The sequence below is a fragment of the Sminthopsis crassicaudata genome, chromosome 2 (assembly GCF_048593235.1).
Source record: "Sminthopsis crassicaudata isolate SCR6 chromosome 2, ASM4859323v1, whole genome shotgun sequence".
Classification (NCBI taxonomy): Eukaryota; Metazoa; Chordata; class Mammalia; order Dasyuromorphia; family Dasyuridae; genus Sminthopsis; species Sminthopsis crassicaudata.
This window is the reverse complement of record NC_133618.1, coordinates 372,869,349-372,896,835: the sequence shown is the minus strand read 5'-3', so window position 1 is coordinate 372,896,835 and position 27,487 is coordinate 372,869,349. Positions and strand designations below refer to the sequence as shown.

Below are 27,487 nucleotides of genomic sequence, written 5' to 3'. Positions count from 1 at the left end.
TGAACTAGAGAACTTTTAAGCACCATGCTAAACAACCATTGTCTTTATCAATTCCACTGGGTTAGCACCTTGTAAGAATCCTTGTTTGAGTTCTGGCCCATAACATAGCAGTGTCCTTTTTTTTTTTTTTTTTTTTTCCCCCATAAAAATATGCTATAGTACTTAGGGGAAAAAAAAACCTTTAATTTGCCCAGAATAATCATTATCCCTAGAGGGAGCCAAGATGCAACTTAGGCTTTGCTTTGTCTGAATTGTCCTAAATCTTGAATTACTCAAATCTGAACAAAATGTTTTCTTTTTTTTATTTCATAGTCCCAAACCCTATTTTGTTAAGTTTTTATTAAAATTCCCATTTGAGATCCATCTCTAAGACTTCATTTTCATTTCTGTCCTAACTCTGATGTATATGGACAGAGGTGGGGGAGATAGAAAGGGGGAAAGGGAGAAAGAGAATAGAATGAGATCTATCTCTGGCATAGATAAGGGTGTGAATGAGCATATGTATGTATACACACACACACACACCCATATGAATACAGGAAAGGGACAGTACCAATATGAGCAACATTCTTAGAGTTAACACTTAAGATGAAACTTTTTTAAGATCTAGGGCATTCTTATAGTAGAAGACAATTCTGGATGTGTTTACTTTGCTTGATGAGTGTCTAGTTAATTCTTGTGAAGAGATAAAGACTAGTCCTATGACTTAATTGATATATGGGGAATTCCCAGATAAGGAATCTTATCTACTGATTCGGGGCACTTCTCTGAACTGTATAGTCTTAGAGAGTTCCCTCAAGCATTAAGAGGTATGGATTTTCCTAAAGTGCAGATTTTTCCTTATTCTATTTTTCTTTCAGTTCCCTATTACCACCAGAATAAAATATAAAATCTTCTATTTAGCTTTTTTAAAATATCCTTTATAACTTTTCCTTTTTCTAACTTTACAATCTTCTCATACTTGATGTACTCTGTGATCCAACATTACTGGCCTTCTTGCTGTCTACACTCTGAGAATTTTTACTGGCTGTCCCTTGTATCTTGAATATTCTTCCTCATTTCCATCTGTTGACTTCCCTGACCTCCTGTCTCAGCTTCAATCCTCCCTTCTGCCAGGGATTTTTCTCTGGTCCTCTCAATACTAATGCCTCTTTTCTGAGATTACATCCAATTCACTCTTTATATATTTTGTGTATATTGTGTATATAGTTGTTTTCAAATTCTTTGCCCCATTAAAATGTGAGTTCCTTGAGGGCAGAAACTGTTTTTGCCTTTCTTTATATCCCCAGAGATTAATACTTTGTAAGAGCTTAATAGATGGTTTTTTGTTTGTTTGTTTGTTTTGTTTTTTGAGATGAGAGTTGAACCAAACTCTTCCTGGACTTCTTTGGAAGTGAGATTAGTATATAGATATAGATATAGATATAGAGAGAAACAGACAGACAGACACATATATATGTATAAATATAAATATGTAGTTATTTGGTCTTATGTTCTTGATGTGTGATAGCCCACAGTTATAACTTTTTAAAATCTTCTGAGTCCATACTTGTAAGAGTACTTGGATGTTTAATTAACAAAAATTGTACTGAGTGCACTGCCTTTCCACATAGCAAAAGAGTCATAGAATTTTAAAAGTAGATGGGATGATAAGAAACACTAGCCAAGTTTATCTTTAAACTGGTTTTATAATCAAGGAATTTCCATGAAGAGAAAAATACACACACAAAGTAACCTACTTTGATTCACTGTTCATGGTGTATAATGTATTATCAATACAGAGAACCATGGAAAATGAGTTTGAAGTAGATCCAATGAATGAAAAGTTGGCTAATTTATGATCTAGAATTGGTCATTGGAATTACATTTGGTAATGTATAAATACAGTCAATGGATGATCATTTTATCAGCAGAGATGATATAAAATAGTCTAAATCTTTTAACCTTTTGCTTGCTTTTACTCTATTTTTGTACCAAAACCCAAGTGGAGGTAAAAATTAAAAATGTAAAAATAAGAAAACAAAAGTATTTATAATTAAAGCCATTGCAACAAAACAAACATCCTCAAAACTTATTGATTTATTTAAATTTAAAGCCCTCAGGATTCCCATTTAAAAAAAAACAGTATAGCTTTAGTGTCTAGCTGCACCCCTGATTAAAAAAAAAAAAAAAGTTTAGCAAATCTGTTTTCCATGATCCAGGTGATGTATGTGAGAAAATTTTAATTAGAACACTTAATGGCTCTGTTAGCTGCTATGATGTGCCATTTTCCCGGTGTGGGAAAATATTCTGGTACCTGAAAAGTACCTTCTTTGTGATTTGGAATCAGTCATTGACTTGCTGAAGCTAGATCTTCTGAGCTTGTCGCCTTTCTTCTTCCTTCATGCTTCTCCAATCAATCCACTGATTTACCAGTAAGTATTAGTCCTTACTATATTCTATGCATTGGGCTAAGTACTGGAAATATAAAAATCAGCCTCCAGCACTGAAGTCATCCTCATCTAAATGTCCAAGCGACTTGTAAAATTAAACCAACATACGTAACACTGTGATTTTAAAAAAAAAAAAAAAAAAAGTAGGATTGTAGTATATATTTAATAGCCCTCCTTTTTGTTAGATTCAGAGATTTTCTTTTTATTTCAGAGATATTGTGTCAACTTTGTTTACTCATTTAAACTAACTACATCCCTTTAAAAAAAGAGAGAGAGAGAGAGAGAGACATCCTGGTAGAGTTCATTATTAGAATGTATTAATGAAGGCTTCAGTAATCTACATCTACAGAAAAGTAGATGACTTTTTTCTAAATCTTTCCTGCTGAAATCTGATTTTTAGTTCTTCCTAGAGCCTAAATATGAAATAAGGGGGATTTGTGTAATTTTCTGAATAAATCCTTCTTACATCTCTGATACTTTAAGGAGAGAGGATAATAAAGAGAAAAGGAACAGAAGATAAGATTGGAGCTTGTTCCCTTTCAAAAAGGAAGAAGTGGTATGATGCTCTGTTGTCTCTAAATTGCGATCGTTCTCTGGGAGCAGATCTCTTGGGGAGCTTCTGGAGCCAGCCTTAGTTTTAGTTTCAGTTCAATAATCCCAAAATGCAGGAGTTAAAGTCTGGATCCTTTATTGTGTCCTTCAAAGTCTTGAATCTTTTCCTGTCAGAATGTCTCCAGCCAGCTTCAGTCTCTAGCTCCCTCTGAAACCAAAGCCTCCAGCCAGCATGAAGGTAGACGTGGGAATAAATCAGACTCTGCCTCCCAAGAGTGTGGGATTGTGGGTTTCCTAGAATTCAATCCTAGTTGTGAATCTCCCGGAAGTCCATGAGCAGGCTTTTCTTTTAGACTTGTGAATCCACTGAATCTGACTCTCTGAATCTCCTCCAGCTTCCCTGAAGTTCTCCCCTTGACTCACTCCAGACTCACTGACCCCAATCAATGTTGGCTCCTTATATCCTCCCAGAGAATGTGGGTTGTGACTTGTGGGAACTCCTTAAGGAACCAATGAGTGAACTCTTTTAAAGGTGTGAACTCTGAAGTAGAGAATTGTTAAGTACCAATCTTGCACTTTGTAAGGATCCTAATAAAGTGGAATATTCCTTTGTGAATAACCATCATAAAATGAGGCCAACTTTGGTTCTGATCTATATCTTGCCATTGGACCCAGATGGCTCCAAAAGAAAGAGTGAGGCTGGTTATTTTGCATAGCTCTGTCTCACATAAATCCAATTCACTTGCAAGTCACGACATCATCTCCCTGATGTCATGGTTCTCTTCAAGAACAGAGGTCAGACAACAACATCTATCCTAAAAGAAGTGAGGGACATTCTCGTCTCACTGCCTTACTTATTCAGATTAGTGTTTTATCATCTAAATAATTTGTGGAAAAGAATATGTTAAACCCATACAAATGAAACTCTGGGCATCAAAACGACCCTTATGTTTATCAAATGTACGTAATCTTCTCTTCTAGATTCTAAGTCAGCTTCACTTGAAATGCTTTCCAAGCTTGGAAAATTGCCAGTGATGTTTACTTTTAGTTGCCATGCTAAAGTTAGAAAGGTGGCAGTATATTCTTCAATATTTAACATATAATGACTTTGTCTGAAGTATTCGAAGCCCTGCAGATTCCGTAATTCTAACGTTTTTCCTTTGAAATAAGGAATAATTTATTCTCCTTCAGCAGATCAAAGAAGATAAGTGGGAAAACTGGACGGGGGGGAGGGGGGAATTATGTCTTATCTATATTAGCCTCCATAGTGGGTCGGGGGAAAAAAGGTGTTTGGTTATCTTTTGTTTAATCTCTGAGTATAAATTTCAATTGCCTTAGTATAGCTAAAAATACACTGAACCCAAAATTAGGAGATCTATTCCTGCCATTTAATGGCTACATGAGTTTGGATAAAGTAACTTTTCTGAACCTCTATTTTCTCATCTGTAAGCAGAAGTGATATTTTAAGGCACAATTTATATTAACCCTTACAGTGTTTTAGGAAAGTGGTGTAAGCCTTAATACACTTGGAGAAATATTAGTTGCTATAATGATTCATATTTCAATAGTTACCCAGACTTTTTCATGATAGGAGAGTGTTTAAGTATCATCTAGCCTAATTCTTTTATTTTACAGATAAGAAAACTAAAGCTCACAGAGAAAAAGGAATTTGCCTAAAATCACATAGTAAATGTCAGAGCCAATATTCAGATTCATGACTTTTGATTCCAAATCCATTGTCTTTTTTTGTGTGTCCATATTTTATTCTATTGAATTTAAATAAATTGACATGTTTTGTTTATTGTGGAAATTTTCTCTCAAATGCTGATAACTAAGTGAAATAAGAATGCAGTTTGCTAAAATTTCCTTAGTTCTCAATTTCTTAAATTTCATCCTTAAACTTCTATGGCTATTAACATTCTTACACGCTAACATTCTTCTTTAACAGGTCCTCTTAGAGTATTCACTTTTCTTGGCTTTGATGATAATACTTTCTTCTGGTATTTCTATATATCTGACCATTCTTGTTGTAGAATCCTGTGCTGGTTCAGAACTCTATCAAGATTCAGTACTAAACCACCTCCTTCTTAGTAACTCCATTACAGTGAAATCAACTCTCCTGGATCTTAATACTTTCTTAATGATATAAACTTCCAAATTTATAAATTCAGCCCTAATCTCTCCTAAAATATAGTTTCTCATTTACAATATGTTTCACAGGCATCTCAAACTCAAAACATCTAAAAAAAGATTGTATCCCAGAAACCCAGAACATGTGTCCTTGACTTTTCTCCCTCACCCCATGTTAAGTGAGTCTCATTCATTCTAGCTTCATAACTCATAATCAAAACCATCTCTTCATTCACTTAGGGGGTCATCATCCCACTACAGATTTTCATCACTTCTTATCTAGACTGCTCTTAATAGCATTCTAATAAGACTATTTCTAGTTTTTCACTTTTCTAATCCATCTCTTTCACAGTTGCATATGTTTCTAAAATACAGGTCTAATCATGCCATTGCCCTAATCTTCCCCATCACCTCAAAAGTAAATACTAACTCCTCAACCTGAATGCCCTCTGCAATAAAATTGCAGCCTATTCTTCTGTTATTCTCTTTTGAACACTCTCCCTTCTAACCAAACCTGGCTGTTAACTATTAATAGCTGTTAATATTAATTAGCATTAATTAATATGAATAGTCATCAAATTAATTGTTTCATTAGCCTTCTCCATGTATTATTTATACACAGTATCCCCCATTTCTGGAATACATTAATACTTCCTCCTCCTTTACATGAGTGTGCTCCATGATAAAGTCTGACCTGAACCCTCAGTTGTTGAATCTTTTCCTACTCATATGATCATCTTTGAGAATACTTTTCCCTCATGGAATACTCCTCCCTTTCTTTTCATGAAAACTTTCTAATTCATACTGTTCTTTCTATTCTTTTAATTTGTAACAAAGCATTGTCTTGGTTATTAATTTTTGAATTTTTAATAATAGCTTTTAATCTTCAAAATAGATGCAAAGATAGTTTTCAACATTCACCCTTGGAAAACTCTATTCCAGGTTTTTCTCCCTTCCTTCCACCTCCCCTCTCCCCTAGACAACAAGAAATCCAATATATGTTAAGCATATGCAATTCTTCTAAACATATTTCCACAGATATCATGCTGCACAGGAAAAATCAGATCAAAAAGGAAAAAAAATGAGAGAAAAGGGGGGGAAAAGAATGCAAACAACAACAAAAAAGGTGAAAATACTATGTTATGGTCCACATTCAGTCTCCATAGTTTTCTTTCTGGATGCAGATGGTTCTCTTTATCCCAAGTCCATTGGAATTGGCCTGAATCACCTCATTGTTGAAAAGAACCACATCCATTAGAGTTGATAATCACATAATCACACAATCTTATTGCTATGTACAATGTTCACTTGGTTCTAACTCACTTCATTTAACATCAGTATATGTAAGTCTCTCCAGGCCTTTCTGAAATCATCCAGCTGCTCATTTCTTACAGAACAATAATATTCCATAACATTCATATATCATAACTTATTCAGCCATTCTCCAACTGATGGGCACACTAGTTTCCAGTTTCTTGACACTACAAAAAGGGCTGCCACAAACATTTTTGCACATGTGGGTCACTAAAATTGAAATGATATAGAAAACTGACTTTTATAGTGCTTTAAGATTAGCAAAACACTTTGCATACTACATTAGCCCATTTCATCCTAACAACTTCTTTGAAATAGATGATACAAGTATATCATACCCATTTTACACATCATGTGTAACTAACTCCGAAGAGTTAAATAACTTGCCCCTGTTCACACAGCTAGTTATGTATCAGAGGTCAGATTGGAACCTACTTTTTATACCTTACTCCTTTCCACCTCCTCTGCAATCCAGTGTCATTGGCTGCCTCCCATACAAGATACCCTGCCTAGAATCCTCTTCGTCCTCAGCTCCCTGACTTTGTTTCAAGGTTTAGCCAAAATCTCATCTTTTGCAAGACTTTCCCAGACATCATGAATCTTAGTGCCGCCTCTGAGATTTTTCCAGTTTATTCTGTTTATAGCCTGTTTTGTCCATAGTTGTTTCCATGTTCTTTTCCCCCATTAAAATATGAACTTCTCAAGAATAGGCACTGTCTTTTTGCCTTTTTTTTTTTCTTTTGGTAACAGCACCATTTAGCAGAAGCCTAGCATATAGTAGGCACTCAGTGAATGCTAGCTTCCTGTTGAAATGCTCTAACCTCATATTCCTTACTTTTTCCATTATGGTATTTTCCCTCTCTAGATTGTACTACAGTTTCTAAGGCAAGTGTGTTGTAGTAGAAAATGTTGTTAGAAATCTTTGGTTGTTCTCTAATTCCACTACTCACTTACTCTTCACTACATGAAATGAGATCAGCTCCTTCATTTTACCTGATCTCAGTTTCTTCATTTATAAAAGGAAGGGACCTGGACTAGATGGCCTCTTAAAATTCTATAATGTACACATTATTGTCTATTCCATAAACTCTAAATGTTCTGTTTTCTATATGTTTTTTGTACATGTCTAATCCTACTTCAGTTCCATCAGGCAAATTGTATTAGTGATTATTGTTTGTCCCTTAGCCCTTGCATGGTCTTATATATACTAGGTTCTTAATAAGAGTTTTATGAAAGTGTCATTGAACATGACATAGCAACCAGAATATAGGCATCTTCCACTTAACTACAGGTTTTATTACTAACTTTTGACAGTGATCCAGAAAAATTATTTAACCTGTGTTCTTAATTATGAAACTCATACTGCCATATAATTTTGCATGAGTATAAGCTTAACACAAGTATTGATTATTTACTTAAGCAGTGTAGTATAGCAGAATAATTGTATAAGAAATAGGATTCTAGTCATGTAAACTTTTTTTTTTCCCAAAGTTTGGCAACTTTATGAATAGTTTATAACAACAATATAAGAATACAATATAAAAATGAAATATATTTTATATAATCACATAATTTAATATATTATAATTTTTGTTTTTATTATCACTATGCTAATTTATTATAATACATTATAACACACTATTATATTATTTTAACTCTATTAATTATATAAGTATATTAAGTGGTGGTAGTAATAGAAGTAATAGCAATAATGGTAGAAATAATAGTAGTACTATTTTTAATCAACTATGTCCCCCAATTACCAAGCTGTGACCCTTTGATACAGATATACTATTTTGAGACCTTTAATTAAACCATAAGGCTATCCCTTTTTATACCTTTATTCAAGAAACTCTAGAGAATCCTTGATTAAAATCTATTATTTTCTGTCAAAGTCCTTAATCTGATCTCTCCTATCTTTCCAGTCTTTTTATCTCCTCTATTTCACCTCCAGTATTCTGTGAAATTGGCCTCCTTATTATTCTACCCCTGTGCATGTTTTACCAATTTACCCTCATGCCTGAGATTCTCTCCTTCCTTTTTCCCATCTCCTGCCTCCCTAAGGTTTTTCAAGTCTCAACTAAAATTCCACCCTCTGAGATAAATTCTTCCTTATTCCTGCAAAGCTACCACTTTCCTTCTGCACTTATATTTAATTTATTCTGTATATGCCATCTTTGTAGACTTTTGTTTACAAAACATTTCGCTCATTAGACTGTTGGTTCTTTAGTAGTTTCTTGAGAACTGAGATTCTTTTTTCATCTTTGAATCTTCACAGTACCTGGCTTTTAGTAGATACTTTTTTTTTAAATTTATTTTTTATTAATTTTATAATTATAACTTTTTTTTTGATAGTACATATGCATAGGTAATTTTTTTACAACATTATCCCTTGCACTCACATCTATTCCAAATTTTCCCTCCTTCCCTTCACCCCCTCCCCTAAATGGCAGGCAGTCTCATACATGTTAAATGTGTTACAGTATATCCTAGATACAATATAAGTGTGTAGAACAGAATTTCTTGTTGCATAGGAAGAATTGGATTGAGAAGGTAAAAATAATCTGGGAAGAAAAACAAAAGTGCAAACAATTTACAATCATTTCCCAGTGTACCTTCTCTGGGTGTAGCTGATTCTGTTCATCATTGATCAATTGGAACTGAATTAGATCTTCTCTTTGTTGAAGATATCCATTTCTATCAGAATACATCCTCATATAGTATCGTTGTTGAAGTATATAATGATCTTCTGGTTCTGCTCATTTCATTCAGCATCAGTTCATGTAAGTCTCTCCTGCTGGTCCTTTCTTACAGAACAATAATATTCCATAGCATTCATATACCATCATTTACCCAACCATTCTCCAATTGATGGGCATCCATTTATTTTCTAGTTTCTAGCCACTCATGTAAACTTTCTGTGTTATCAAATACTGGTCTACAGGTTTTTTTCTCATTTATTCTTAAGATTAAACTCGACTATTCCTAGTAAAGAAAATTTGTTTATTGGGCCGTTCCTTGAGAGATTTCCACATTTGAAATTCCCAGGATAATTGTTCTATTGTCACTTAAGTATTAATATTGAAACCTTTCAATTATCTATTTTTATTTTTTGATATTTGCAGTGGAAAGTATTATTTCAAAGGGTAGGGAGAGTTTTGAAGTGTGAGGATTGAAGAAAGGGATATTTTGTTTCAAAATAAGATAAGAAATTATGGTCATGGCAGTAATTTTTGAGTCATTATGAATTATTTAAATTTATATATGTATATATATATATTGATTATTGATATTTATTACATATAAATATAATTATTAATTTATTTACAAATAAAATTTTATTTCTTTATATTAATGTTGATTATATAAATATTATATATATTTATATAAAAATTTAAATTTATAATATAATCAGCTCTTACTCTCTTTTTTCTTTAGTCACATTCACTGCATAGTACTATTATATTAATGCTGAACTCTGTAAAAACAAGAGAACTTCTTCAATTTCTATACTGTTTTTTTCATGGTCACTATAAACTATTTTCCAGATATTAGTTTTAACTACTACTCTGCTGAGGTTTGCTATGTTTGAAAGAATATTCTTCCCCCCACCCCCTGAGGCTAGGGTTAAGTGACTTGCCCAGGGTCACACAGCTAGGAAGTATTAAGTGTCTGAGACCAGATTTGAACTCCAGTCCTCCTGAATTCAAGGCTGGTACTCTATCCACTGCGCCACCTAGCTGCCCCGAAAGAATATTCTATATGTGGTTAAAAACAATGCCACTCCTAGGCATCAGTGAGTGGGTAAGAGTTCAAAATATAGTGGCTCTGAATTAAAAAGCCATGGACAAGTTATTCAACCTTTGCATTTCAGTTTCCTTATCTATGACATGAGGAAGTGAGGTGTAGATGGCCTGTAAAGATAGCCTTCCAGATCTAGATTCCTGTTAAATCATATTTCAACATTTATTAAGGCCCTATTGTGTGCTACACAATAAGAATTCAAAAATAAAAACACTCCTTTCTTCAAAAGCCTACATTCTCTTGAGGGATACACAACTAAAAATATGGTACCAGGAATGATACCTTTGTGACAATGATAGAGCCACTAACAAATTTGAGCAATTAGGGAACATTTCCCAAAGATGGAATGAGCTGAGTTTTAAAGGAAGACAAGGATAGAGGAGGAGCAGTGGAAATGCACAAAGACAGAAGATGGAGTGTCAGATTTGGGGAACAACTAATAGATTTGGCTGTAGACTTGATAACTGTTAAGATATTGTAAGAGGAAGAAGAAATTTCAAAGTTTTGGGATTGTTTGTTTTACCTCTACTTTTCTGTCAAAAATGTAGGGCCACGTTGATATGGATATTCCTGAGAGGAGAGAGAGGCTTCAGACCATAGTTATTGATTTCAGTTCAGTAATAAAAACAATAATGATGATGATAATAATAATAACTAGCATTTATGTAGGACTTTAAGTTTACAAAGTACTTGATATCTCATTTTTATCATCATAGATGTTATTATTATTTCCATTTTATAAACAAGGAACTTGAAGCAGACTGGTTATATGACTTTCCCAGAGTCACATAACTAGTATATTTCTAGGGCAAGATTAGAATTCAGGTTTTCCTGATTCCAGACCTTGGGATCTAACCACTACAATCGCCTATCTGCCTATAGCTACAAAGAGAAGAGGAGGAGGAAAAGCACCAAATTTGGAATCAGATCTTTAATATTAAAGTCCTAGTACTTGAGGCTCTAATAAGTCTTCAACATGGTGTCTGGGGTTCTGGTCTAATAGTGCCAGGCCTTGGTCTGAGATTCTAGCAACTTACTTGCCTTTAAGGAAGCCACAGTGTATCATGTTGGAGATAAAAGTTACCTGAAGAAATACAAAATACTGGGCTTAAATGATCTCATTTTGTGTTTGTTGGATTGTGTTAACATATGAAAGAAGAAGCTTTATATATAATTACATTCCTTCATTCTACAAACATGAATTTGGAGCCTGGAAAGCAGACTATTTTTTCATATAATTTTTTAAAATTTATTAATTTTTGCTGAAGCATTTGGGGTTAAGTGACTTGCCCAGAATCACATAGCTAGGACCTATTAAGTGTCTGAGACCAAATTTGAACTCAGGTCCTCCTGACTTCAGGGCTGGTGTGCTCTATTACACTGCCTAGCTGCCCCGGCAGACTATTTGGGAAGGCAAGAGGGAATTACTATAATACTACTTGCTGAATAGAAAGAGTCTGGTACCTTTCTAAGCAAAATTTGGAGATATGATAAAATTTCCTAACTTTCATTTTCTTTCTCTTGCTCTATATCCCTCCCCACCCCACCCCCACCCCCACCCCCCAAAAAAAGCTCTACAACAGAGTTCTAATTAGTTTATAATAAGAAAGAATAATGTGGGGACTATAAATGCTAAGATTAGAAGGAAAAAACCATAAGGAGCTTACATTCTAATAGAGTAGACCAGAAGTATCAAACTCATATAGAAACAGGGCCACATATTTACTTTTAAAAGCCACAAATATTATCTACATTGTATTGTTTTTTAAAATAAATATTTCCCAATTACCTTTTCATCTGGCTCAGGCTGCCTTCGGCAGTTTTGTTGGCTGAGCAGGTGACTGAGTTAATGGAGTGGACTACACATACATAAGTAAGTACTTACAAGATACAAACTAGATGGAAGGTAACCCTAGAGGGAAGGAACTACACAACTAATGAGGCTGGAAAAGTAGTCTTGCCAAAGGTGGTGCTTGCTGTGCGTCTTAAATGTAGCCAGGGATTTTAAGAGGTCTAGAGGTAGCCAGTGGCCAAAAGATATATAGCATCTTAGATGAGAAGCATTAGGAAGGCTAACATAGATGGAGTAATGTTTTTAAATGTAGAGGAGTAATGTTTTTAAAAATTGGAAAAATAGAAAGAGGGTAGGTTGTGAAAACCTTTAAATGCCACATAGAAAAATTTAAAAATTTTGAAGGAGGCTTTGGACTTTGCTGATTAGGAGTAGACAACAGAGGCTTCAGGAAAAGCACTCTGGCAAGTTATATGGAGTCAGGGAACATCTGAGGCAGATTAGAGGGCGATTAACAATACTATAGGCTAGAATTATATAGGCTGTGAATTAGGGCATAGGTATGTTAGTGAGGAGAGAGACCTGGAAGAGAAGGGGTATTGTATGAGTATGTATAATGAGTGAGTGAGAGCAAGGAATGGTAAAGGGTGAAAATCAGAGTGACTGGGAAAGTGATGGTGCTGCCAAAGAAAAAAGACAGTGAATTCTTTTTGGACTACAAAGTTTGAAGTGCCTACAAGGAATGCTGTTTGAAATATTCAACAGACAATTGATGATGTGGAACTGGTGCTCAAGAGAAAGACTAAAGCTGAATATGTAGACCTGGGGAGTCATTTACATAGAGATTAGAATATAGAAACAAAAGAGAAGAGGACCTAGGATAGGACCTAGAGGAAGAGTTAGATTGGGTGTGACATGGATAAAAATCCAGCATCAGTCTCTTTTGCTGGATTTTCACCCATGTCATACCCAAGCAAGATTTGATGGGGGGAGCCAGAAGCGAAAGGAGTGTGATTTTTAAAAAGGAAAGAAAGAAAACAAAGTGAGAGGAGAGAATATTTCAAACGAGAAAATGACCAGCATGTTATGCAGAATGAGACCATTAGACTGGGCAAATGAGAAATCATTTATAACTTTGATGAAAGCATTCCATACTTCTACAGTTAATAAAACTGAAATATTCTAAAACTTTAGTTCTTTTGGTATCAAATAACTAGCAGAAAAGTATATGATTTTGTGTAGGCTTCACCTATAGAGTCAATAGAAGCAGAATATGGATCTCAGTTAACTGTTCAGTATAAAATTTTAAAAGACTTGACAATTTAGTTATTTAAAATGGGAAGATTTCTTAGGTCATGTATTATTTTTATTTTCATTTTAGAATATTTAATTTAAAAACTTGAAATTGGTTCCTGGAAACTTTTAACAGAAAATATTCTTAAGCAACAGAGTTGGACAAGGGAAATCAGAAGTGGACATTTAGCATAGTGTCTAACACATAGTAGGCACTTAGTAAATGTTTATTGATCGATTAAGGCAGAAGGATTTGATATATATTGAATGTCCAGACAGCATGAAATCAAAACCAGCAAACAAGATAGAAAAGAAAAGTTTGTGTGAGTATGGTAAATCTAGGAGTGAAGCAGAACCCTAGACTTCTAGATTTTCAAACAGGCACATCTTCTGAGAAAAAGAGCCCTGGACTTGGGATTCAATATTGGCTCTACTTACCTACTAACTGTAATACCTTGGACAGATCACTCAATTTTACCTGTAAACTGTGAATGTTAATATTTGTACTACCTACCTTAAAGAGTTGTTGAGAAATTCAAATGAGGTGATGTGATGAAAATGTTTTGTAAATTCCAAAGCATACATAAAAATGAGCTCAAAGTACAGTTGTCCAAAAGAGAGTAGTATCATTAAAAATCTAGAAAGAAGAGAGCCACCCAACAGTTTCAGTTCATTATTTGAAAGCAAAATGAAGAGCGAAAAAGAGTGAGAAGAAGAGAGACACCCAATGTAGATAGACTTCTCTTAATGTTTAATCACAAAAGAAAGAAGAAATAAGGAGCAATAGATAGTGGGAATGGGTAGATCAAAGGAGAGCTTATTGAGGGTAGGGTTACCTGGATGTGTTTTGTAGGCAGTACAGAAGCAACTACTAGGCCAGTGAATGATTGAAAATTAGTATGGAGGATAAGAAGGGACAGTCTGCAGGAGAAAATGAGAAAAATTAAATCATTTGTATACATACAGTTCTTTGGCAAGGAAAAAGTCCATCTTTTAATGGGAGACAAGAGTGAAGGAAATAATAGTGGGAAGCAGCTGACTAATGTGGAATAGGGAGAAAAGGGAAAAGAGAGAGCTTTCAGCAAATGAATGGTATCAGTTTTTTCTTTGAATTGAGGCTAGGCTGAAGAGGAGCCATGGGAGGTTGGAGGAAGAATGAAGAAGTATGGGGAAAGGAACTATGGTGAGTGTCATAGTGAATTTATAGGAGGTATAAAAGAATTAAATTGCCACAGTGAGGACCCATTTGAAAGTAAAAATTGGTAGTGGACCTATTCAGCATGATTTGGTGGTTTTTCTCCAATATAGGAATGAAAGGACCCTGGATCTCTTAGAATCAGCCAGAGTCGGGATAATTAAAAGCCTTTATTCTTGGTCTTTTGCCGTCATGGTCAGGGGATTAGATCTAGCAATCTCCACACCTCCTTCCCCTCTCTCCACTACCAGGACAATGAATCTATTTCCTCCTCCTACTCCACCCACTCATGTCACTTGCCCTTCTTTGTCCACACCTACCGATTCAGCCAGCACAGAATAGTTGGGGAGGGTCATCCTTCAAACATGTTAATAGAGAATTGTCCAATTGGCAATTAGTCTCACATGCTCCATTATCCAAGTGCATTTGCTCAGTTCTAGCCCTTTATATTCTAGAAGCTGTTTACTGTAACCCCTCATTTTATAGTTGAAATAAATTTATTACGTATATATTTAATACAAACATCAAACAAGGCATTCTGCTAAGACCAGAGGTAAAACATCACTCCCATTTCCATGCAACAGCTAACAAGAATAGATTTCTGTTTTTTTAAGTCAGTCCAAAATTATGTTTCCACTATAATTCATTTTCCTCCTTATATTTGTAGTGCTTTCCAGCAGTACTATTTCTTCTATTTCTTTTTTATATTGTTTCTTTTTGTTATCCCATTTCTTCTCCCTCCCACCATCACTATTACCATCACCACCTCCTCCCATGAGAGGGATAGTAGAGTGTAGAAGATGGGAAGAGACCTTTAGTTCTTTCCTTTCTTCCTGGTTCCAGGATTCATTCTTTTCTTTCATCTCTTATGCAGAAAATATAAGATCACTAAAAGCATTGAAAAATTTCTCAAATGCATTCCAACCTGTTGTTCTTAATTGTAGCTTCAGCTCACAATGTCTATATAGATTGGTTGTCCAATTAGACAGATTTCATTGATTGCTGAGTAGGATGTCTTTTGCATCCATTTTTAATTTTTCTTTATCAATGATTATTAGATAGACTGTTTTCATGACTGTAAATTTCTCTGAGAAGACTTTGTAGTATTATAGAGCTCAGTGTAGTTAATGTGATGTCACCTACAAATAGTTTTTAGAGAACTTCAAAATTCTTTGACTTCAATTAAGTCCCAGTTAGGAAGAGAGAGAGATATTTTGTAAGGTGAGTTATATGAAAGAGAGAGGGGGGGGAGGGGGAAAGTGCGAGAGAGGGAGAAAGGGAGACAGGAAGAGAGAGAAAAGAAATCATGAAAAATAATCACTACCATAATCACTACCAAAAGAATGAATAAATGTAAAATCCAGAAAAGTTTTGACTTGTCATACATATGACTATATAGATTATATGGGATCTTGAACTGAATCCTAAGATCTTCCGGTTGTTATAGATTTACTAACACACTTCTCCCTTTGTGACACAAGCCTTATTGTTTTAATCCAAATGAGTCTTCTTTTTTTTTTTTTTTTTTCCCCCCTGAGGCTGGGATTAAGTGACTTGCCCAAGGTCACACAGCTAGTGTCTGAAACCAGATTTGAACTCAGGTCCTCCTGAATTCAAGGCTGGTTCTCTATCCACTGCGCCACCTAGCTGCCCCTAAATGAGTCTTTAGCAGTTATAAAAAATTTTGCTTTACTTTTCTTTCTTAATCAATTGAAGAGAGTAAATTGTATATTATTTTTAGAAATTGAAAATATTTGATGTCATAGTATGTAATTGTCAGTAAATAAATTTACATTAGTACTACAAACTTTATATGTTCATTTCTTTTGACAAGTTTGTTATCCCCAGAAGTTTTTCATGTAAAAAATATTCTGTCAGAAATCAAAATTGAAGGGTTATTTGAGGTTTTATACTGTTTGCCACTGACTCTTCAGAGATTATTAGCCTTTTGTATATTATTCATCCTTTTTCACTAATGAGCACTAGATGTTCATGTAAATAAATGCAACTATTTTTAGTGGATTCTCTTTTTCCTTTCACTTTTTATATTATCATTTTCATGCCATTAACAAGTTTTTTGTTAAATTGTCTATTTTTTAAAATTATCAAATATATGAGTTCTTACTATATTATGAGAATTTCACTCAGCACTCTGGAAAATATGAAAATGCCTGCCCTTTAGGAAATTATAGTTTAGTTTAAAAAGATAATGCAGGTGATAAATGTGGAAATATGTGTAGAAGAATTGCACATGTTTAACATATATTGAATTAATTTCTGTCTAAGGGAAAAGGGTGGGGAAAAAAAGGAAGAAAAATTTGTAACATAAGGTTTTGCAAGGGCGAATATTGAAAACTATTTTTGTATGTATTTTGAAAATAAAAAGCTATTACTTATATTTAAAAAAAATAATGTGGTTAAAATGTCATGTAATGTAAAGGAATAGAAGGGCAAATAGCTAATATATTAGATAGCAGATCAAAGTTCAGAATTGTGTAGTGAAAATAACAAAATGAAATTTAGTGGAAACCAATATCCTTCATTCGTTTTAAAAAATCATATTGTACAAATATGGGTGAACTTACATGAAAAAGACAGTATCTTGACCACAAGCTAAAATGGCAAATACAGCTTTAATCTGAATTGAAAGACTCCTAATGTCTAGACCAAGGGAAATAATAGGTCCAATGTACCCTGCTATGATTACACTACATTATAACCCTTTCAGTACTTGCAGATTATTAGCATATCTAAGTCATCTCTAGGTTAAGTATATGCTCTTTCCTTAATCCCTCATTGTATTATAGGATTTCCAGATTTTTCATCATCCTCACTGCTTTAATTATGATATAAATAAGGGTTAATAAACACATTTTGTATTGCTTAGAAACTACAGGAAATCAGGTTTCTTTTCAAGAGAACTTTTAACTATTAGAGTTGACTGACAATCGAATAGGCTATCTTATAAGATAATGAGCTTCCTATTTATTCAATTCAACCAGCCTTTATTAAATGCCTCCTAAGTACCAAATACTAAGCCAGGTGCCAGGGAGACAAAAGCAGAAACAATCAAGGAGCTTACATTCTTTTGGGGGAAATTACATGTAAACAGATCAATACCTTATTCATTTTGATGGTTTGGGATAAGGGAATCAAGAAAGGCCTTTTGAAGAAGTTGGCAATCTAGCTAAGCTTTAAAGGGACCCAGTGATTCTCAGTTTAGGAGATGAAAAGATTCTGGATATGGGAGATGACTTCTGCACAAAGATAGAGGTGGAAGATCAGCTGCTATAACCAGATCTTACTAAGGAACTTAGTTTGCTTAAAATGAATATTCAAGAAAGATTAATGTGAAATCAGTCTGGAAAAATAAATAGGCACCAGATTGTGACTATTGATAGATGTCAATCTGAATTTGAATGAAACTATTAAGAATTTTGTAGGAATTATTCCTGGCTTGAAAGAAATTTAGCTGGATGGCTTGTAAGACCTTTATAATTCTAAGAATAAACATTCTGTGTCCTGGACTTAATGGAGTACAGATTTACTGAAGACTCTTCAGTTGTTGAGGAAAAATAAGTTTGAGTTAATGAAATTGAGCCACGTTCTGAAACTCTATAAAAGCCAAATGAGAGTTTAAGCTTCATTCCACAGGTAGTAGGGGGATTGTCACAGGTTATGGTACTTAATCTTACACACAAATCCCACTCCCGGGCTTTAGAGTATCATAGAAGGTAGTCTTGGGTTTTTGAAGGTGTGAACAGAGTACAAGTATTTAGAGGTCCTACAAACCTGGAAAGGCTTTTATTAGATCCATTAATAAGTTTGTCATCCAGAGAATTAGCCTAAGTCTGGAGAAGCTAGCCATGAAAAAGTTAGAAATTCATGAAGCCTTTCTCCTGAGGTAGAAAAGGGCTGTCTGTCACCTGCATTGTTAAGAGGAACCTTTAGATCTTTAGAAATACTTAAAAGTCATACTGTGCCAAGTGCTGAAGTACATACAAAGCTCAATAAGATCCACTGTGGGAAGGGAGGGAGGATTCACTTCTTGTATAATCCATTGTTCTCTTGATTTTAAATACATTTATCCATCCTTTCCCCCGCTGCATTACAATGAGTAAGACTTATAACATATTGATGTAATCAATAACCATACCAATGAAAATCAAATCTCTAAAAGTATCAAAATATATTACTTAGTTTTAAAAGACAAACAGAAAAATAGCTTATCTAACTTTTATCTTTTCACCGTTTTCTTTCCAACCTTCTTTATAATCATGCTTGATTAAATTTTTTTTCCTTTTTATTCCTTGATGCTTAAACCAACAAAAAGTTGTAGGTTGGATGTTGGGGTTTTTTTTATCCTGTTGTCTGATAACTTTTAAGGTAAATTTTTTTGTCTACGAGGGAATATTTTAAGATTTGAAATTAGGAGAAAGAAAAAAGTTAATTCGTTATTATTGTATTTTTCCATAGTAACTGAAATTTTGCACTTATTATTTTCATAATAGTGCTTTTATAGTGTTATTTTTAATTTACCCTTATTAGTTTTGTACTTTTTGTGTGTTCTCTTGGAGTTAGCATAATTAAATTCCTTTTTGACTGATCCATATTTCAGTTTTGTATAAAAGAGTAGTAGTGACTTTTTGAACTTTTAAAAAAGAGTCACTTTATTCATCTACAGCATTAAATTCCCTATCAATATTTCTTATTTTATTTTATGAGATAATATTTTTCATATTGAGTGTATGAGCCATCAAACTACAGTTATCCTAAAGAATGCTGTACAGAGAACTTTAATCTTTAACATTTTTTTTAAAGGTGAAAATTAAGGGAGCTTTAGGAGAGAATAGAGGGGAGAATATAAGAAGGAAAGAATACTGATAAATAAAATCTGAAAGAGAGAAACATGGAATATTCTCAGGAAAATAGAAATCTATCCAGGTTCCTAGAAAGTGACTTCACTAGGATTATATAAAGGACTTTATGCCAAATAAAGTTAAAACAAGCTGCAGTGTTTTCTTTTCTGGAAATATTGCTTCTGAATCTGTAGGAGTAGAGAAGAAAGGTGAATAAAAGCTTTTTTTTTCTTGAAGTGTACAATATGAGATTCGCCCTTCATGTTACCAAAGATTTTTCACTTCAGCAAACATTAAGTGTCTACTTTGTGTAAGCATTTAAAATTATTTCATGCTAATAGTGAAAAAAAAATGTGAATTTTAGTTTGCAGTTAATATGTTTCGAACATTACCACCATCATCCAATCCCACGGGAGCAGAATTTGATCCAGAGGAAGATGAACCAACGCTAGAAGCAGCCTGGCCTCATTTACAGGTATTTAACTACAGGATTTCATCTTGTGGATCAGGGGAAAGAAAAGGTTGGTTGTTAGACATGGTCTGTGAGATTTTTAAAAAGCAAAAGGTTTCCCTTCTCTGTCCCCTACTTTAGGAGCCAGCATGGATTCTTTAAGAACACTAAGTAATGGTGTGCTAGAAGCAGTTCATACAAGTTCATGAGACCTGGTTGTTAATTTTCAATGTGATCATTTACAACTTAGAAAATACCAAATAATGGGGCGGCTAGGTGGCGTAGTGGATAGAGTATCAGCCCTGCATTCAGGAGGACCTGAGTTCAAATTTGGCCTCAGACACTTAAGACTTCCTAGCAAGTCATTTAACCCCAACTGTTTCAGCCAAAAAAAAAAAAAAAAAGAAAGAAAAGAAAAAGAAAAAGAAAGAAAATACCAAATACTACAAATTGGAGTTTATTGTTTCATCAATTTATCTAGACTTAAGAAACTGATGGGGGAAATGTTAATAATGTAGATTGAACTTACTTTTATGTCATACATGCCCTTTTTTGAGAGCTAATTGTTAAATATTTGCCAACAAACCACTGATACTAAGTGATTGGGAGTCAGAGATGCCCATTAAAGCAAGAATGGGGGAACAGAGAATAGCTTGAGAGAATTGAGACTAACCTTAGAAAGGAAAAGGACAGGTTTAAGAAACAAGCCAGAAAGTAATGTGATAAAATAGTTAAAAGTTGTTTCTTACATCAAAATGTTAGGTGGGGTTTTTTTTTCCTTTGTAAAACATGCATAGGTATAAAAATATTATATTGACAGACTGTATGCTCTAGTTCTTTTCCAGCTAGATACTAGGTCCATAGAGAAAATATGCCAAGCTTAAGTTTGACAGGTCAAACTGATTATAAAACTCAGAATTTCCTTTGTGTTTGGCTATGTGCCTTCTCATTGCAACACTTTCAAGAACCAGGATACTTGCCATACACTAGGAGACTGAGCATGACATTATTTGTTGATAGTCTTGGGTCCCTACTGTTAATATTGAGTAGCAAAATTTAAGTATTAGTAAAATAATAACATTCTATCACCATAAGATTGGTTACAAGGTGATGGATCTTTTTGGCCACAGCAACTCATATGAGGATCAAAGAACTTTGTAAATGTTGAGGGGATTTAACATGAAAAATCTTATTCCATGGGAAAAAAATTTTCCTCTAAGAAAGAACATGTCCAATATGCATACTACCTGAAATTCTGTTTGCTCTAGCAATTATGTTATATTAAAACATGTAATTAGCATTTGTTTTCTAGAAAACTAGCTTTTTGTTTCAGGTGAACATTTTTGATTGTTGCTATGTAAAAGTTAAGTTCATTAAACACATGTAGTGGAAAAAAAATTAAAATGTATAGTATTTTTTATTGCTGTTCTTTCTCCCAAACTAATGCTACTGTTTGCATTTTTCCCTAGCTTGTTTATGAATTTTTCTTAAGATTTTTAGAATCTCCAGATTTCCAACCTAATATAGCAAAGAAATATATTGATCAGAAGTTTGTATTGCAGGTGAGAATTTTACATTAAAATTTTAAACCTACTCATTTACATTGAGGATTTTTTCAGTAAGTGTCCCTTTTCCTTCTTTCAGCTTTTAGAGCTCTTTGACAGTGAAGATCCTCGGGAAAGAGATTTTCTTAAAACTACTCTTCACAGAATCTATGGAAAATTCTTAGGCTTAAGAGCTTACATCAGGAAGCAGATTAATAATATATTTTATAGGTAAGTTAGATCTTGCATTTTCTTAGCCTTTTTATGTGATATGTATTTATTGTGACATTTAATACTCATTGTTTTATGTGTCTGATTAATAACCCCAATTAACAAACATTATACTGCTGTCCCTGTGCTTCCTCTCATACTCTTTTTTTTCTTGGCTTGTAGATAACCCTAAGTAACCTCTCAAGTGGGAGTATAAGCTATGGCAGCTGGACACTAACTATATATCAGTGGAACTAACTTTTCAGAGTCTCGTCACCATATTGTTGGTTGCAAGATGATGAATTCCTTAGCCACGTTAATCTTCAAAGACAAAGTTGAAGGAGGGTATTGAGGGTTGGTATTAGGAATACCTCCATACCTCAATGGGTATATACCCCAATACCTCCATAAAATCATAGATCCTTAAAGCATAGTAAATACTATTATCAGTTCTCTCTTTTTATAACATTTAAAAGAAAAATAACTTTGGACTCCCTTGTCACGCAGGAAAAAAAAAAGTTTAAAAGTTTTTATTATATTTACATGATAATATATAGCATTCACTTTGATAAAGTGTTTTGTTTTGTTTTGTTTTTCAAATGACAAAAAATTAACAATTTGAATCTGTAGTATTACATTTGGAAATTCCATTTACCAACACACACTATACTTTCTTTGTACCATCTTCTCCTATGTGAATCTTAATCATGTCAAAGGATAAATGGTTTTTCAGAAGATTTGGAGAGCTTATTTTACTTCAAGTTCCATATAAATCAGTAGTGTCATATAGTAGTAAAAAAAAGGCAATGCAATGTTGGATTGCATCTTAAAAGACATGATTTCCAGAAATAAGGGATTACAAGTCCATCTGCATTCTATTTTGGTCAAACCACATCAGATTCTTATGTTAAGTTTTGCATTCCATGGTTGATAAGCTGGAAAATTTTTAGAGAAGAGGACCAAAGCTGGGGAAGGGCCTTGAGTTCATATCATGTAAGGATCTATTGAAGTGCCTCTAGGGATATTTAGCCTAAAGAAAAGATTTGAGGGACATGAAAGCTGTCTTCAAATATTTAAAAAACTGTCTTTGAACCCAGAAGGCAGAGCTAAGAGCATAAAATGAATGTTACAGAGAATGAGATATACAGTTGACCAGTGAGGTGATTGAGGCCAATTCCAATAGACTAGTGATGAAGACAGCCATTTGCATCCAGAAGGAGAACTATGGGAACTGAGTGTGAATCACAATATAGCATTTTCACCATTTTTGTTGTTTGTTTGCTTGCTTTTTTTTTTTCCTGTCTCATTTTTTTCCCCCTTTTTGATCTGATCTTTCTTGTACAGCATGATAAATGTGTAAATTGCACATTTGTTCCATGAAACATCTTTGAATTATTCTTCATAATGCCTATGTGTAATGTAGGCTTCTGGATATTTTCATTTTATATGCACTAATGATGATTGTTTTTATATTCATGGCATAGCTAAAGCTAGGATCCCACAATAAGATTCTTAAGTCAACTCACCAAGTCATATTGCATCACTATGTGTATAAAAATACATTACTTGTATTTCCCAGAGCAAAATGATCCTCAATCCAGGTTCTGCTTCTTAGTGCTTGTAAATTTGGGCAAATCACTTAAACTATGTAGACTTCAGTTTCCTCACTATAAAATTGAGAGATCTGCAATAGATGACTTCTGAGGTCACTTCTAACTAAATCTTTGATCTTGGAATTAAGTCTCAATTAATTAGTCCATATTAAATCTGTGTTATTAAGAACTAATTTTTATCTTTATAACTATGGATCACAAATTTGGAGCATTTATGTATTTCTGGGTTTTGTGTATTCATAAGATTTCTCTTTTCTCGTACATTTTTATTCTTTTGATAAATTGCATTGTCCTTCAGCTGTTTCTCCATTTCAAATTGAGAGTAAGGTTTTTTTAGGGATTGATTTATATATATATTTCCAATAGAGTAAGAGAGAAAATTAGGTGTTTCACTTGCAAACATACTGTAAAAGTTGATGTTTAAAAAAGACTAGAGTCTTAAATTCCAGAGAAGAGTGATAAAAGCTCAGCATAATCAGAGTGTTTGTATTGAGGAGGGATGGAGTTCATTTCATACCTTGTTAGCTATTTCACACAGATAAGCTGATAATACAGATCATGCCATGAATTTTAAGTGTTTTACTACAGAATTACAGATTGAAACTGAGAGGGACTTCATATCTAATTATATTAACTTAGTTCAGTAAGCATGCTTGCTGTATATCAAATAGTATGTTGGGCTCTTGTGAGAGAGTATAAAAATAAGCATGATTCAGTCCTTTCCCTCAGTAAATTTATAATCTGTTACAAATTTAAATTCAATTCAGTAAATATTTTCAACTAAGTGGAGGGAAAGAGTATCAAAGAGGGAGGACAAAGTGGCACCTCAGCTAGTCCATAAAAGAAAAGAATGATTTTAACAGGAAGCAGTGTTGAGGGAATGTGTTTTTGACATGTGATGACAGCAATCTGCTTGGGATCTAGGAGGTGAAAGAGGGCAAGATAAAGCTGAAAAATGGCAAAATAAAACAAAAAAAAAATAAATAGTACAAGCTATAAGATATGATAGGTGACAGAGGTTCTATTGTTAATAAGAATTGATATTCACATAGCTCTTTAATACCCACAAAGCATTGTACATATATTATTTGATGCAAATCTCAAAACAACCCAAGCTTCATTTTATAAATGAAAATAAACAGGCACAGACAATTTTAAGACTTTATCCATGATCCCACAACTGTCAAAAGTTAGGATTTAAACCCAGATTTCTTTTAGCTCCAAGCATCTTGCTTTTCTTAATCTCCCACACTGCCTCTGTATCCCCCAAAAAAATCTTTGGCAGTATAGCAGCAAAAGAAACTACTACTGCTGAGGTGGTCAAGAAAGATTTCATGAAAGAGGGACACTTGGACCTGGGCCTTGAAGGATATATAAAATTTCAAAAAATGTATATTTGAGGTGAAAGACAGTAGAAATTGAAGATTTGCACAAAAAATATTTATAATATAAAGTTAAAGCTGCAAAGGGACAATCAGTTATATGGAAATATTTTATATAAAACAGACATGGAGATTTAAGTGTACTCTTTGTACAATATGAATCACCATTGTGGAATAGAAGTCAAAAAAGTTAGTGAAATCATGAATTTCGTTCATAGAAATTAGCATGGTGAGGGGTGGGAGGAGGGTGTATAATCTTTCTAAATTTTATCATGGTGAGACTACAACTTAGAGTATTGTGTCTGTCCTGAGAACCAAATCTTAGAAACTTTTTTGGGGGGGAGGAGAGGGAAGGCCTTGGTCCAGAAGGTGATCAGGATGGTGAAAGGGACTTGATTCTTTTATAGCCTATTTCCATTTGAAAGAACCTGGGAATCCTTAGATATATAGTATGGTAGCTTAGATTTGGAATTTGAAAGTCTGAGTTTGAATAGTGGCTTTTTTATTTATTATTACCTTTGGCAAATCATTTGACCTCTCAGAGCTTTAGTTTTCTTTTCTATAAAATATAGAGGTCAGACTTGATCTCTAAGATCCCATCTGTTTCAACATTCTTAAGAGTATAGTTTCATTCTTAATATGGAGACATTTGAGACCCATGAACCCAAGAGAGTTGGGAATAGCAATGTCCCTCCCCCTGAAACCACCAGATCTGCCTCGAGTCCAGCCTTCTCAATCATCATTTTTTAAAAATTGTTTTTTTCTCAATTACATGTTAAGACAATTTTTATATTTATGTTTTAAAATGCTGAGTTCCAAATTTTCTCTCCCCCCCCCCCCAATTGAAAAGGTAAATAATTTGATATAGGTTATACATGCCTCCTTACCATCATTGAGGAGAGAAATCATGGTAAAGAAGGGGCTTCCTTTTTCACCACTATCAGCAGTGATTACTGATCAATTTCTGCCAACAAGTAGATAAGCCCCAGAGCCCTGGGAGAGGTAGTACCCTCCAGACTACTGATCCAGACGACTGCTTTCAGCCCATACCTTACAGCCATCCTGTGGGGATATGGAGCCAGCCATCTCCAGGATAGACATGCCAACTTGGGTGAAGTGCTAGAGCTCTCTGAGGGAAAGACAGGAAACATTGTGTGCCAAGGTAGAGAGCCCAGGACCTTCAACTTGAGAGCCTTTGGGTTTCCAGCCAACCCCCATCCAATCATCATCCCAGGAAGCAAGGTACAACCTGACAGCTGCTCCTGTAGGTGCTACTGAACCTTAGCTACCAAAAACCTGGGGGAAAAAAGTTCCTACTTCCAAAATCCTCGGTACTGTCAAATGATTCAACATCAAAAACTGATAAATTATCCATAGAAATGGCATTTTAAAAGTGGCTTTAGCTCTTTTTGTGGTTACAAAGAATTGGAAAAGGAGTGGATGCCCATCAATTGGGGAATGGCTGAATAAGTTATGGTATCTGAAGATAATGGAATATTATTATTCTATAAAAAATGATGAACAAGCTGATTTTAGAAAAACCTGGAAAGATTTACATGAACTGATGCTGAGTGAAATAAGCAGAACCAGGAATACATTGTACACAGTAACAGCAAGAATGTGCAATAATCCACTATAAAAGACTTGGCTCAGTGGTTCATTGATCCAAAGCAATCCCAATAGACTGAGAGAAAATGCCATCTGCATGCAGAAAAAGATCTATAGAGACTGAATGTAAAGCAACACATGCTGTTCACTTCTTTTTTTGTTACTCTCTCTCCCATGGTTTTTTCCCTTTTCCTCTTGATTTTTCTCTCCCAACATGATTCATGTATTAAAAATAAATTTTTTTAAAAAGGAAAAAAAATGGCCTTTACTTCTGCTTTGCTACTTTTCTATCTGATTTGCAGCTGAAACCTTCATTAGAATATGAGTTCTTATTATATTAGAAATGAGACTGCATTTTTCCTCCTTATTTCTGTTCTCAGAATTTATCACAGTGCTTTGTACAGATTAAGTAATTAATTAATAAGTACTTTAATTTGTTCATTTATTCAGCCTCATTCATTCAAATGGTAGGATCAGAAGCAATGGAAGGAAAAAAAAATAAAGTAATCCTTTCCCCTAGTTTAACTAAAAAGGAGATGACCTATGTACTTGAAGAGGAGATTACAGAATCAAATTGAAAGTGTTTAAGATTGGGAGAAACCTGGACATATTTGAAGATGCCAGATTAGTGCATAAAGTTAGCTCAGAGAAGAGGGAAAATAGAATTTCTCTGATTTTTTTTTTTTTTGTGTGTGGCAAAAGATAATATAATAGAAGGATTTTTAGAAGACTTCATAATGGAAACTCTTAAAGTCCTGCTCCAGTGATACATCATGGTGTAGAGGCTCATAGTATAATAAGTTCTACCCAGCTGGAATGATTTTGAATATGGATCCGGTGATCAGAATGTCTGCTATCTGAAGGTTTGCTAGCTAAATTTTGAGTGCATCTGTGGGAGGAATGCCTAGATAGAATCACAGATTCTTCAAGTACTTAAAGTATTCATGATAGAACTGCTTTAAAATTAGGTGCAAGATCAGTCTTTTTAAAAGAAAGAAAGTTTTTCTGAAATATAATCATATAAACCGGTATCTTTATTTTTACAAATGTCTCTTTAAAGAAAAATTTCTTATTTCCAAGCTATAAGAACTAAGAACTTTTGAACAGAATCTCAAGCATGGCCACATATAAGCCTTAAATTTATCCTATTTTTCAAAGACCTTTAATAGTTTTATGTACTTTTTTTTCCCTTTTTTGGAGGGCGGAGTCTGATAAAAATCATTCTTATAGAATTTTATTGTACATTCTTTGTGTTGCTATTTAAACTCAAATTTCCTTTCTTATCTTTTATTAATATGATTAAATTTG

At 34.0% G+C, this 27,487-nt stretch overlaps 1 protein-coding gene across 12 annotated transcripts in view; it reads left to right on the top strand.

Annotated features, from left to right (window-relative positions):
• PPP2R5C (protein phosphatase 2 regulatory subunit B'gamma) overlaps positions 1-27,487 on the top strand; it is a 228,043-nt gene that overhangs the window by 134,873 nt on the left and 65,683 nt on the right. For all 12 annotated transcript variants that reach the window (XR_012486607.1, XM_074291259.1, XM_074291250.1 and 9 more), the window contains 3 exons: positions 19,736-19,846; positions 21,292-21,384; positions 21,467-21,597. Coding sequence is in view for 11 of the 12 variants with exons in the window: in XM_074291259.1 (XP_074147360.1) it covers positions 19,736-19,846; positions 21,292-21,384; positions 21,467-21,597 (335 nt within the window). In the remaining variant the exon portion in view is untranslated. The remainder of the gene's footprint in view (positions 1-19,735; positions 19,847-21,291; positions 21,385-21,466; positions 21,598-27,487) is intronic.